This window comes from Schistocerca cancellata, chromosome 9, assembly GCF_023864275.1.
Source record: "Schistocerca cancellata isolate TAMUIC-IGC-003103 chromosome 9, iqSchCanc2.1, whole genome shotgun sequence".
NCBI classification, from domain to species: Eukaryota; Metazoa; Arthropoda; class Insecta; order Orthoptera; family Acrididae; genus Schistocerca; species Schistocerca cancellata.
Window position 1 is genome coordinate 427,228,819 of NC_064634.1, and position 14,266 is coordinate 427,243,084.

The 14,266-nt window shown below is 45.3% G+C and overlaps 1 protein-coding gene across 1 annotated transcript in view; it reads left to right on the forward strand.

Moving 5' to 3' along the window:
- The window catches only part of LOC126100736 (aquaporin AQPAe.a-like), a 346,657-nt gene that overhangs the window by 298,884 nt on the left and 33,507 nt on the right, over nt 1-14,266 (forward strand). Inside the window, exons 4-5 of the mRNA XM_049911358.1 lie at nt 7,063-7,286; nt 11,817-11,960. Of these exons, the coding sequence (XP_049767315.1) occupies nt 7,063-7,286; nt 11,817-11,960 (368 nt within the window). The remainder of the gene's footprint in view (nt 1-7,062; nt 7,287-11,816; nt 11,961-14,266) is intronic.

The following is a 14,266-nucleotide window of genomic DNA, read 5'->3' on the forward strand; positions in this document are numbered from 1 at the left end:
AGTGTAAAACAATTGTTGCCCCATGTCCCCTCTGTTGGAAGCTAACATTAACGCAGTTGCACCCACCTGAATAGTAGGCAGCTCAGCTCTATGTATATCTGTACTGTACAGAGAGCACGGCACAGTAAATATACATTGTACTATACAGTTAAAGGGTTACATTTTCGAACTCCATAACTGTCTCCCATTGCGACACAGAGGTTTAAATTTATTCAAAGGTGCCCCAACTTTTTTCGGTAATGGTGCAAAATCATGGCGCCATGCAATATCACCCTCGGGGTTGCCCACGCTTCAAACAGCAACATGTCGACACTTGTGAAAGAAACGTCAAACCTCAGAAGTTCGTGTGGGGTGTAACGTGAGTTAATGATGTAACATTGGCACCAAATTTCACCACAATTTTGTCTAACCCCACTGCGTCTACCTGTACAGAGACAATCTTTGACAGGTACACGTGCGCATCCGCATAGGTGTTAGACAAAATAGCAACCTCTTCAACTCCCGTCATATTCGGCGTACCTGCAAGCAGGCACTAGAGCAACAGCGTAGTACCTCTCAGCTGCATGCTGTTACAGGGTTGCCTGCCTGCATGTGAATAGGAGTGTCTGCGTTTTTAAAGTGGCAGGAAAAGTATGTGGGAGGCACCAAGGGTATTACCGAACTGAGGGCTTAGAACTCTTTATCATTTTATTCACGTGTGTGTCAATGTTGCACCCACCCCATGATCACGGGACAGGGGGGATGAAAAAGCATAAACACCCTTTACTGCTTCGGACCACGTTGAAATTTCGTCGAACGGTTTTGAATGGTCCCTGGTGGTTCCGTCCTATACACCAGAGCAAAAATTGCGCTCACACAACACTTCAGAGGTATGCAATCATGTTCCATGGGATTGCAGGTGCATCATTGTCAGGAACTTCTTTCTGTTGCTCGTAGCGTTGCGAACAGTCATTTTCGACTGCGAAATTTGTGGGAACCTACACTCGAAGAGAAGGAGCGGTTTCATTGGCAACCTTTCTGGCAGTTCCCGAAGCCTTTTCGTGTCGATTCTTAGGGACTGTGTGTCTGAAATGTTTTCCTCGGTCACCCTTTAGAAAACTACGTGATTTCAATGCTGTCCTCCATAGTACAGCCGTGAAAAGAAGTGGTCAAATGTGGGCAAAAGAGGATGCAACGATTTTACCAACGTGAGACATATCCATGTAGCACCTTTGGAGGGAATTTTGCTGACATTTGGTACCAACGAGACATCATGAACCCACTTTACACTTTATGGGACCTCCTGAGTTCTCGTCTTTTTTTCGCATGTTTCGTCAGTTTGCCGTTCGAAGCATGGCCGAGCCTGAGGAGAACGACACAGGGCACCACACTTTCGAACCATTACAAAAGAAAGTTGCAGGCATCTGTGAGCCAATTTCAAGCTCCTGCGTCACAGTGGGAGACAATTATAAGGCTTTCGAAAACTGACCCTATAACTGTGACACACACCTTAAAAAGATATTTTTATTAAAAAAATGTGAATCAGTACTTGTTTCTCAGACATACATTTGATAATAAAGATAGAATACAAATAACAGAAAAAAGCTATTACTAGCAATAGTCGAATCAGCGACTTTGCAATTACAACACTTATACGCTACACACTCAGCAATCGGTGGCTGCATTAAATTTCTCGAAACGTTTTGTTTTGTACTTAGCAGCGCTCAAAACTCTTGAAAGTTTTAAACACAGTTTTTTCGATTCGTTTTGGCTTAGGAAATTAACATTCGGTCACTTATTTTCAAATATCACAAAGGGAACACGGCAAGTATCATAACCCGATTTTCCCTGAAACTTTGCTCTTATGTTTGTTCTTCAGGAAGATTTGATGCATTACTTCGGGTGATACCGATCGTACAACATTGGAAACACAGAAATTCCAAAGAATACGAGTATTGCACGAAGGAAAGTTTGCCGCCGCGAGATTTCTTGGTACGAATCTCACTCGGCGAAGAAACGTCGTTAGCATCGCTGAAGATTTCGCACGTTGGCAATAATTTCACGGCAAATCAAGCGTAACGGGACGACTTCTAGGAAAACTGGCGCTTGCAGGTGATTATGAGCCAAGGTATGCCACATCAAAAACGATTTTTTTTTGTCTTTTTAATTCATTCACTAAATACGAGGGTAATACCAAAAGTAAGGTCTCCAATTTTTTTATAAGTATATAGGCCTGTTTATTTCTACAATGGTTTACATCAGTTTACAGCACGAACATTTAGCTATTTTTCGACATAATCATCATTTCTGTCGATGCATTTTTGTAGACTCTGTGGTAGTTTTTGTATGCGCATGTCATACCAGCTCGCCGCCATGCTGTTCAGAAAGTTATGAACCTCTTCTTTCACCAACACGACTCCAAAAAATCGAGTTTAAAGATTTCAAGTCTTTTGAGCGCTGCTAAATACAAAACAAAACGTTTCGAAAAATTTAACGCAGCGACTGATTGCTGACTGTGTAGCGTATGAATGTTGTAATTGCAAAGTCGCTGATTCGACTATTGCTAGTAATAATTTTTTTCTGTTATTTGTATTCTATGTTTATTATCAAATGTATATCTTAAAAAACAAATACTGTTCCATAAGTATTTTAATAAAAGCAACATCTTTTTACGGTTTGCATCACAGTTACAGGGTCAGTTTTCGAAACCGCTATAACTGTCTCCCACTGCGACGCAGAAGTTTGAAATTGGCTCAAAGATGCCTTCCTTTCGTAATGGTGCAAAAGTGTGGTGCCCTGCGTCATCATCCTCAGGCTCGGTCATGCTTCGAACGGCAAACTGCCGAAACAAGAGAAAAAAAAGACGAGAACTCAGGAGATCCCATAAAGTGTAACGGGGGTTAATGACGTCTCTTTGGTACCAAATGCCAGCAAAATTCCCTCCAAAGGTGTTCCATGGATCTGTCACACGTTGGGAAAGTCGTTGCACCCTCTTTTACCCACATTTGATCTTCTTTTCACGCCTGTACGATGGAGGACAGAACCACAATGCATTCGCAAACATTCGTGTAGTAATCTTACACGGGTATGGGCAGATGAATGAACGAAAAAAGAGAAAAAACACTAAGTATAGGGGTTTGAAGACTTGGCGCGACAGTGTGAAGGTTCGATGTTAGCCACTGTGCCACTGCCTCGGCTAAACTACGTAGTTGCTAAATGGCATATAAAGTGTTGTGAATTGGCAGGAGCCAATTCACGGAGTTTGGAGGAAGCCGAAAGGTACGCGATTAAGCTCACGCAGGCTGGCGTGAGGTCTGGAACAGGTCAGAGAAATAAGACTAGCAAAACAAGAGTAACTGGTAGAATACTTAACTTTAATCCACAATTGGTGAACATCTCACGTTACTGTACAGGCTTCACAATATTAATTATCAAATGCACTACACACCGAAGCAGCTACTAGGGTAGCAGAGTACGTGTGGCGTGCACACGGGGGTTTTTTAGGTTAGAGGGACCCCCCCTTGGGCGAAACGATAAAATACCTGACGGCTTACCAGAGAGGACATTATCATCGTTGATAAAGAACGTCCGTCCTCAGAGACCAAAAACAGGAAAAGTTAACGTAATATTGGTAAACTGCAGGAGTATCCAGGGCAAGGTTCCTGAATTAGTATCTCTTATTGAAGGAAATAGTGCGCATATAGTATTAGGAACGGAAAGTTGGTTAAAACAGGAAGTGAACAGTAACGAAATCCTAGACACAGAATGGAATATATACCGCAAGGATAGGATAAACGCCAATGGTGGAGGAGTATTTATAGCAGTAAAGAATTCAATAATATCCAGTGAAGTTATTAGCGAATGCGAATGTGAAATAATCTGGGTTAAGCTAAGTGGGTCAGATATGATAGTCGGATGCTTCTATAGACCACCTGCATCAGTAACCGTAGTAGTTGAGCGCCTCAGAGAGAACCTGCAGAACGTCGTGAAGAAGTTTCGTGATCATACTATTGTAATAGGGGGAGACTTCAATCTACCAGGTATAGAATGGGATAGTCACACAATCAGAACTGGAGCCAGGGACAGAGAGTCTTGTGACATTATCCTGACTGCCTTGTCCGAGAATTACTTCGAGCAGATAGTTAGAGAACCAACTCGTGAAGCTAACGTTTTAGACCTCATAGCAACAAATAGACCGGAACTTTTCGACTCCGTGAATGTAGAAGAGGGTATCAGTGATCATAAGTCAGTGGTTGCATCAATGACTACAAGTGTAATAAGAAATGCCAAGAAAGGAAGGAAAATATATTTGCTTAACAAGAGTGATAGGGCACAAATCGCAGAATATCTGAGTGACCACCATCAAACGTTCATTTCTGAGGAAGAGGATGTGGAACAAAAATGGAAAAAATTCAGAAACATCGTCCAGTACGCCTTAGATAAGTTCGTACCGACTAAGGTCCAAAGCGAGGGGAAAGATCCACCGTGGTATAACAATCATGTACGAAAGGTACTACGGAAACAAAGAAAGCTTCATCATAGGTTTAAGAGTAGTCGAATCATAGCTGATAAGGAAAAGCTGAACGAAGCGAAAAAGAGCGTAAAGAGAGCAATGAGAGAAGCATTCAACGAATTCGAACATAAAACATTGGCAAACAATCTAAACAAGAACCCTAAAAAGTTTTGGTCATATGTAAAATCGGTAAGCGGATCTAAATCCCCTATTCAGTCACTCGTTGACCACGATGGCACCGAAACAGAGGACGACCGAAGAAAGGCAGAAATACTGAATTCAGTGTTCCGAAACTGTTTCACTGCGGAAAATCGTAACACGGTCCCTGACTTCAGCCGTCGCACGGACGCCAAAATGGAAAATATTGAAATAAACGATATCGGAATTGAAAAACAACTGCTATCACTTAGTAGCGGAAAAGCATCCGGACCAGACGAGATACCCTTAAGATTCTACAGTGATTATGCTAAAGAACTTGCCCCCTTTCTATCAGCAATTTATCGTAGATCGCTGGAAGAACGTAAAGTACCTAGCGACTGGAAGAAAGCGCAGGTCCTTCCCATTTTCAAGAAGGGTCATAAATCAGATGCGAATAATTATAGGCCTATTTCGCTTACGTCAATCTGTTGTAGAATAATGGAACATGTTTTGTGTTCTCGTATTATGACGTTCTTAGATAATACAAATCTCCTTCATCATAACCAACATGGATTCCGCAAACAGAGATCATGTGAAACTCAGCTCGCCCTATTTGCCCAAGAAATTCACAGTGCCGTAGACACTGGCGAGCAGATTGATGCCGTATTCCTGGACTTCTGGAAGGCATTTGATACGGTTCCGCACTTACGTTTAGTGAAAAAAATACGAGCTTACGGAATATCGGACCAGGTTTGTGATTGGATTCAGGATTTCCTAGAAGAAAGAACACAACATGTCATTCTTAACGGTTCAAAATCTGCAGATGTAGAGGTAATTTCGGGAGTACCGCAAGGAAGCGTGATAGGACCTTTATTGTTTACAATATACATAAATGACTTAGTTGACAACATCGGTAGCTCCGCGAGGCTATATGCAGATGACACGGTTGTCTACAAGAAAGTAGCAACATCAGAAGACTCGTACGTACTCCAGGAAGACCTGCAGAGGATTAATGCATGGTGCGACAGCTGGCAGCTTTCCCTAAACGTAGATAAATGTAATATAATGCGCATACATAGGGGCAGAAATCCATTCCAGTACGACTATGCCATAGGTGGTAAATCATTGGAAGCGGTAACGACCGTAAAATACTTAGGAGTTACTATCCGGAGCGATCTGAAGTGGAATGATCACATAAAACAAATAGTGGGAAAAGCAGGCGCCAGGTTGAGAATCATAGGAAGAATTCTAAGAAAATGTGACTCATCGACGAAAGAAGTAGCTTACAAAACGCTTGTTCGTCCGATTCTTGAGTATTGCTCATCAGTATGGGCCCCTTACCAGGTTGGATTAATAGAAGAGATAGACATGATCCAGCGAAAAGCAGCGCGATTCGTCATGGGGACATTTAGTCAGCGCGAGAGCGTTACGGAGATGCTGAACAAGCTCCAGTGGCGGACACTTCAAGAAAGGCGTTACGCAATACGGAGAGGTTTATTATCGAAATTACGAGAGATCACATTCCGGGAAGAGATGGGCAACATATTACTACCGCCCACATATATCTCGCGTAATGATCACAACGAAAAGATCCGAGAAATTAGAGCAAATACGGAGACTTACAAGCAGTCGTTCTTCCCACGCACAATTCGTGAATGGAACAGGGAAGGGGGGATCAGATAGTGGTACAATAAGTACCCTCCGCCACACACCGCAAGGTGGCTCGCGGAGTATAGATGTAGATGTAGATGTAGATGCTATGGCGCCTTGCTAGGTCGTAGCAAATGACGTAGCTGAAGGCTATGCTAATTATCGTCTCGGCAAATGAGAGCGTATTTGTCAATGTAGCTTCGCTAGCAAAGTCGGCTGTACAACTGGGGCGAGTGCTAGGACGTGTCTCTAGACCTGCCGTGTGGTGGTTCAAAAATGGTTCAAATGGCTCTGAGCACTATGGGACTCAACATCTTAGGTCATAAGTCCCCTAGAACTTAGAACTACTTAAACCTAACTAACCTAAGGACATCACACACACCCATGCCCGAGGCAGGATTCGAACCTGCGACCGTAGCAGTCCCGCGGTTCCGGACTGCAGCGCCAGAACCGCTAGACCACCGCGGCCGGCCATTGTGGTGGCGCTCGGTCTGCAGTCACTGACAGTGGCGACACGCGGGTCCGTCGTATACTAGTGGACCGCGGCCGATTCAAAAGCTACCACCTAGCAAGTGTGGTGTCTGGCGGTGACACCACATAAAGTACCTGGGTTACTTTGGGTGTTGTTTGCTCAGAAATGGTCGAGTATCTACGGATAAGACGAGAAGATGATCGCAGTAGACTAGGATCTCGCTATTCAGCTTATTTGTGACGTGATACTTCAGGCGGCTTATAGCTTGCTGGTAGAGTGACACCTGCTCGATGCGCGGTATGCCACGCAGGCGTGATGGCGGCGTTCCGGCGGCACCCCGAGACGGGCTCGGTGTTCGGCAAGCTGTCGGCGCGCCGCATGCTGGTCGTGTTCTGCGCCGAGCTGCTCGGCACCGCGCTGCTCATGTTCGTGGGCTGCATGGGCGGCGTCTACGGACTCGACGGCACCTCCCAGAAGCCGCCCGGCCTCCAGGGCCCGCTCGTCTTCGGCATGACCGTCGCCACGGTCATACAGGTCAGTCGACGCTCGCACTTAGGCGCACGTTACGAAGTCCAGTCACGTCTGTAATACCACCTCTGTTGCATCCCCATTTACGACCGTCCTATACAATTAACTAACGGGCAAAATTACCTTGGACTAATTTTAGATCGTAAACTAACCATTCCACGATATGCTAAAATTGCTAACCGGCTGAACATGAGAACTGAATCCCTCCACTGTATTCCACACCTGCAAAAGCCTGATCCGACCCAGGCTCCCTTATGTCACCGTCTCCACTAAGAATTTTAGGACTTCCTCCTAATCCTCGAACGCTGTTTACTACACTTCTCTCTCCGTATCGCCGGCCGCAGTGGCCGTGCGATTCTACGCGCTACAGTTTGGAGCCGCGAGACTGCTACGGTCGCAGGTTCGAATCCTGCCTCGGGCATGGATGGGTGTGATGTCCCTAGGTTAGTTAGGTTTAAGTAGTTCTAAGTTTTAGAGCACTGATGACCTCAGAAGTTGAGTCCCATAGTGCTCAGAGCCATTTGAACCATTTTGCCTCTCCGTATCCAGTTTCCATCACACACTAGGATCTCTTATGAGCTTATTAATTTCCCCTGAAACCACGCCTTCCCCTTCAGATAGGATGCTTACGTCCGTGTCATCTGTCAAAATTGTGTATAGACGTATCGGGGGTTCCCATCTCACTGCAACCGCACACGCCCCACATCATTACAGAGCCCACTTGCAATGGAAGACGATGTGTTGTTCATTATCATTTAGGGAAGATGCTATTGAAGAACACTGCACCTATCTAGCACACAGTGCTAATTTAGTGTATTTTATAGATGCGGGTGTGGGTAGCGGCCCAACAAAAAAAACTGTGTTCCATAGTTTTTTTTAATCACTGGAAAATGTGTTCCTTGTTTAGAAGTGTTCGAAGGTTGAAGATTTCATGAATGGGCATAATTCGTTGATCGATACATCGGATTTATATATCTTCCACAGAGATTAACTTCAAATGAAATTATGTCACATTTATTTATAGCATAATAGTAAATCACATTGTAATAAATACACTTCTCGGGTTTGCCGCCGGATCGATCAGTCGCGCCATGCAGCAGCGATGGTAGCAGCTACCACCACCTGACGATGTCGAGCAGTTGCATCGATGAAATATTGTGCGAGTTACACAATACGATCCGGCGGCAAACCCGAGAAGTGTATTTGCAACAGATCCGTCGGGAAAGCATGAAAAGTCACACGCTGTAATACATTTCACAGTCCTTCACCGAACAACACTGCCAAATTTTTTCACTGTATTGATTTTTGAGTTACGTGGTTGTGAATTATATTGTTTTAAGACTACTGCAACCAGCCACTTTGTGCAACGTAGAGCTGATAATGTTTATGTGCCACTATTATGAACGTGTAAACTGAAACGACAGCTAAGTGAGTAGAAAGCCAACTACAGCATCCAAATTGCAATCGATGCTTTCACAAACTACAAAATGAATATCGGAATATGTACACTTCAGAGCCAAAGAATCTCGTACTACTGCCTAATATCGTGTAGGGCCCTCGTGAGCACGCAGAAGTGCCGCAACTTGACGTGGCATGGACTCGTCTGAAGTAGTGCTGGAGGGAATTGACACCATGAATCCTGCAGGGCTGTCCATAAATCTGTATGAGTACGAGGGGGTGGAGATCTCTTCTGAACAGCACGATGCAAGGCACCCCACATATGTTCAATAATGTTCACGTCTGGGGAGTTTGGGAGCGAGTCGAAGTGTTTAAACTCAGAGGAGTCTTTCTGGAGCCACTCTGTAGAAATTATGAACGTAAGGGGTGTCGCATTGTCCTGTTGGAATTGCCCAAGCCCGTCGGAATTCACAGTGGACATGAAGGGATGCAGGTGATCATAAAAGATGCTTACGTACGTGTCACCTGTGAAAATCGTGTATAGACGTATCAGGGGTTCCATCTCACTGCAAATGCACACGCTCCACACCATTACAGAGGCTCCACAAGCTTGAACAGTTCCATGATGACATTCAGCGTCCATGGATTCATGAGGTTGTCTACCCGCAAAATAAAATTTGAAACCAGTCTCGTCAGACCAAGCCACATGTTTCCAGTCATCAACATTCCAATGTCGGTGTTGTCGGGCAGTCGTGCAGTCACCAAGGGCACAAGAAAGCCAATATCGATGATGAGTCGTTGAATGGTTCGCACCCTGACACTTGTTGATGGCCCAGCATTGAAATCTAGGGCAAATTGTGGAAGGATTGCACTTCTGTCAGGTTGAACTATTCTCTTCAGTCGTCGTTGGTCCCGTACTTGCAGGGTCGTTTTTCGTCCGCAGCCATGTCGGAGATTTGATGTTTTACTCGATTCCTGATATTCACGGTACACTCGTGAAATGGTCCAACCGGAAAATCCCCACTTCATCGCTAGCTCAAAGATACTGTGCCCCATCGCTCGTGCGCAGCCTACAACACCACGTTCCAACTCACTTAAAACCTCATAACCTGCCATTGTAGTAGCAGTAACCGATCTACCAACTGCGCCAGACCTTTATATACGCGTTCAGACCGCAGCGCCGTATTCTGTCTGTTTACGCATCTCTGTATTTGAATACGCATGTCTATACCTGTTTCTTTGCCGCTTCAGTGTGTTAACCAATGTACACTACTGGCCATTAAAATTGTTACACCACGAAGGTGACGTGCTACAGACACGAAATTTAACCGACAGGAAGAAGATGCTGTGATATGCAAATGATTAGCTTTTCAGAGCATTCACACAAGTTTGGCGCAGGTGGCGACACCTACGACGTGCTTACATGAGGAAGGTTTCCAACCGATTTCTCATACACAAACAGCAGTTGAAATGCGTTGCCTGGTGAAACGTTGATGTGATGCCTCGTGTAAGGAGGAGAAAAACGTGCCATCATGTTTGCGACTTTGATAAATGTCGGATTGTAGCCTATCGCGATTGCGGTTTATCGCATCGCGACATTGCTCCTCGCATTGGTCGAGATCCAAAGGCTGTTAGCAGAATAGGGTAACGGTGGGTTCAGGAGGGTAATACGGAACGCCGTGCTGGATCCCAACGGCCTCGTATCACTAGCAGTCGAGATGACAGGCATCTTATCCGCATGGCTGTAACGGATGGTGCAGCCACGTCTCGATCCCTGAGTCAACAGATGGGGGACGTTTGCAACACAACCACCATCTGAACGAACAGTTCGGCGACGTTTGCAGCAGCATGGACTATCAGCTCGGAGACCATGGCTGCGGTTAGCCTTGACGCTGCATCACAGACAGGAGCGCCTGCGATGGTGTACTCAACGACGAAGCTGGGTGCGGCCGTCCGCGGTGGCCGTGCGGTTCTAGGCGCTCCAGTCCGGAGCCGCGCTGCTGCTACGGTCGCAGGTTCGAATCCTGCCTCGGGCACGGGTGTGTGTGATCTCCTTAGGTTAGTTAGGTTTAGGTAGTTCTAAGTTCTAGGGGACTGCAGTTGAGTCCCATAGTGCTCAGAGCCATTTGAACTATTTTTCGAATCTGGGTGCACGAATGGCAAAAAGTCATTTTTTCGGATGAATCCAGGTTCTGTTTACAGCATCATGACGGTCGCATCCGAGTTTGGCGACATCACGGTGACCGCACATTGGAAGCGTGTATTCGTCATCGCCATACTGGCGTATCACCCGGCGTGTTGGTATGGGGTGCCATTAGTTACACGTTCCGGTCACCTCTTGTTCGCACTGACGGCACTTTGAACAGTGGACGTTACATTTCAGTTGTGTTACGCCCCCTGGCCCTACCCTTCATTCGATCCCTGCGAAACCCTAGATTTCAGCAGGATAATGCACGACCGCATGTTACAGGTCCTGTACGGGCCTTTCTGGATACCGAAAATGTTCGACTGCTGCCCTGGCCAGCACATTCTCCAGATCTCTCACCAACTGAAAACGTTTGGTCAATGGTGGCCGAGCATCTGGCTCGTCACAATACGCCGGTCAGTACTCTTGATGAACTGTGGTATCGTGTTGAAGCTGCATGGACAGCTGTACCTGTACACGCCATCCAAGCTCTGTTTGACTCAATGCCCAGGCGTATCAAGGGCGTTATTACGGCCAGAGGTGGTTGTTCTGGGTACTGATTTCTCAGGATCTACGCACCCAAATTGCGTGAAAATGTAATCACATGTCAGTTGTAGTATAACATATTTGTCCAACGAATACCCGTTTATCATCAAATGGTTCAAATGGCTCTGAGCGCTATGGGACTTAACAGCTGTGGTCATCAGTCCCCTAGAACTTAGAACTACTTAAACCTAACTAACCTAAATACATCACACACATCCATGCCCGAGGCAGGATTCGAACCTGCGACCGTAGCAGTCGCGCGTTTCCGGATTGAGCGCCTAAAACCGCTAGACCACCGCGGCCGGCCCGTTTATCATCTGCATTTCTTCTTGGTGTAGCAATTTTAATGGCCAGCAGTGCACACTTTTCGTGTCCTTTTTTTTATAATTTTTTTTGTTCTTCCTCAGATCGTGGGACACATATCGGTGGCGCACCTGAACCCTTCGGTGACGCTGTGTGCGGTGCTGCGCGGCGACTTGAACGTTGCTGCCGCCCTGGTGTACCTGGTGGCTGAGGGCGTGGGCGCCGTGCTGGGCTTCGGCCTGCTGCTGGTGCGTCGCTGCTACGTAGCCGATGAAGTCTTGCAGACTCATTGCTGAAAGACACTGGATATCCAGTCCATTCTGGCTGCGGCTGTCGTGAGAGCAATGCCCTCTGCCCAAAAATGCTACCGTGGAACTTGGCGCAGTGGCTAGCATACCGGACTCTCATTCTGGAGGAGGGCGGTTTAAATCTCCGACCGGGTATCCGTATTAAGGTTTTCCGTGATATTCCTAAATCGCTTCAGGAAACTTCCGGTATGATTCTTTTAGATCACGGCTGATTTTTCTTCCCCATCCTTTTCCAATGCGAGCGAGTTGTAGACACTTGTGAGATGCGACACTTGTGAGAAACTGGAATGTGGCGACACTTGTGAGAAATCCGGGATGCTAACGGACCACCACAGGGTGTGTGGCAAATGCTGCGCCACTACCTGCTCGGCCACTACCTGCTGCCACTGGGTGTGTGTGACTGAGCGCTCGGCTTGTGCCGGCCCGGGCAGCTGCCAAGGGACGTTCACACACCTCCAGTGCGGCCATGTTACATTATTTCAGAATTTTTTTGGTCAAGGAAGAGTAGCCTTAGTCAAATTAGAAATCGGAGCTGATTTTGCCCCCACGATATCATGTCAACCATTAGTTGCAGCACAGTTATGCGTAAGACCTTTTTCGTTGGAATTATTATTCTGATTAATCTTGCATAGGGCATAATTTTCGCTCAACCTCATACTTAACGATGTATTTTACAGAAACTATAGAAACCGAAAATGTTTTCCATCTTTCAATCCCTCACCTAAATCTGATATGATAGGAGTGGCAACCTTTTACCACATAGTAAGAGGAGCCAGCTAAAGAATTTGGTTCTCGGTAGAAACTTTTTCATTAATTATTTCGAACTAAACTTCAATTTTTCCGTACCACGCAGGGAAGTGTACTGAGGTCTAATGTGAGTCCTGCTAGCAATTATCGTTAAGGAATGCAATTTATGTATTGAAACAAGATGTATTCATCGTCCACTCAAACAGACATTGTTTCTAAAATTCTCTACACAAAAATGCTGATTGTGATTGTTAGAAAAGCTATGACTTTTCAGATTTCTTTTACAATTTGCAAGAGACGTTTAGCCGACTTTGTGCTGTTTCCAGGGAACACCACGAGGAGGTAGTCTCTCTTCGTCCTGCATTATATTTATTTACAATATTTATAGGATGATTATTTATTTACAATTTTTACAATAGGGCTATCGGCGTAAACTGAACCCCTTTTCAATATTTACAAGTGTTGCTGTAGCTTCAGCCATTTCCTTTCCATTGTAATTTCTTCGCATAAGCCACGCAAGTAAGAAATGATTTTATATTGCCGTCAACTTGGAGTCTTGTAAGGGTCTTAGAAACTATCTCGTATGTCTTAATTGCGAACGTCTTTCTTCTTTTCCCACCTAGATTTAAAAGTAGTCGGTGCCCATGATATCCTGCGTCTTCTCTGAGAATTTTTACTAAGGAGTAAAAATTTGGATGAACTTTCGAAATTAATGTATTTATCCTCCGATTCCATCCTTCTGAAACATTGTTGGTGCGGTAACGCCTTCCTGGGCAGTTCCATATATCTCTTGGCATTCCTTCATTATCCAGCCATTGTTCAACAAAATAGTCGTAAAAATCCTGCAGTTTTTCATTATCTGGCGTGCTCTCCTGAATGCATAGCCACCCAACATCTAACATGTCCAGGGGAATCGTATGTGAAAACGAATTTCTTCGTTTTCCTTGTAGGCAGCAACAAGGCCGCAATTCTGCACTTTCCTCTACAAGCACTGATTGAAATGGTAGTTGCAGCCATTAATCTTTGCATTAGGAAACGAATGTGTTACTGATTGGATGATTGCAGCTTCAAAATCCATCATGATAGCTGTAGGATTCCATCCAGGAACGTTGCTCTCAACAGCTGTGAAAAAGCGATCGTACGTTTCTCGCTTTTTATTGGGTAGCAAGGCGTACACAGTTGGAACTGTGTTTGTTTCCTCCTCAGAACTAGAAATATCGGAATGAACAATAAATAACTAACCAAACCGCTTGCTGGAGCTTTTGAACGTTCCATCGACAAAGAACGAATTGCATTCTGTTAAACAGGTTCGCTGGCGAACACCAGTATCCTATCATTTGGTCCTCTGTCGTCACCTGCAAGTAAAAATTTGCCCCTAACATTTATTAGCAAATGATGTTCTTACAGAAAAATTCTTGCAGCATCGGTCAGTTCTTGTGTAGATCCCATGCTTTTTGCCTGATGCGTTGGAGCGGTCGTTTTGCACTGCTGTGTGACGG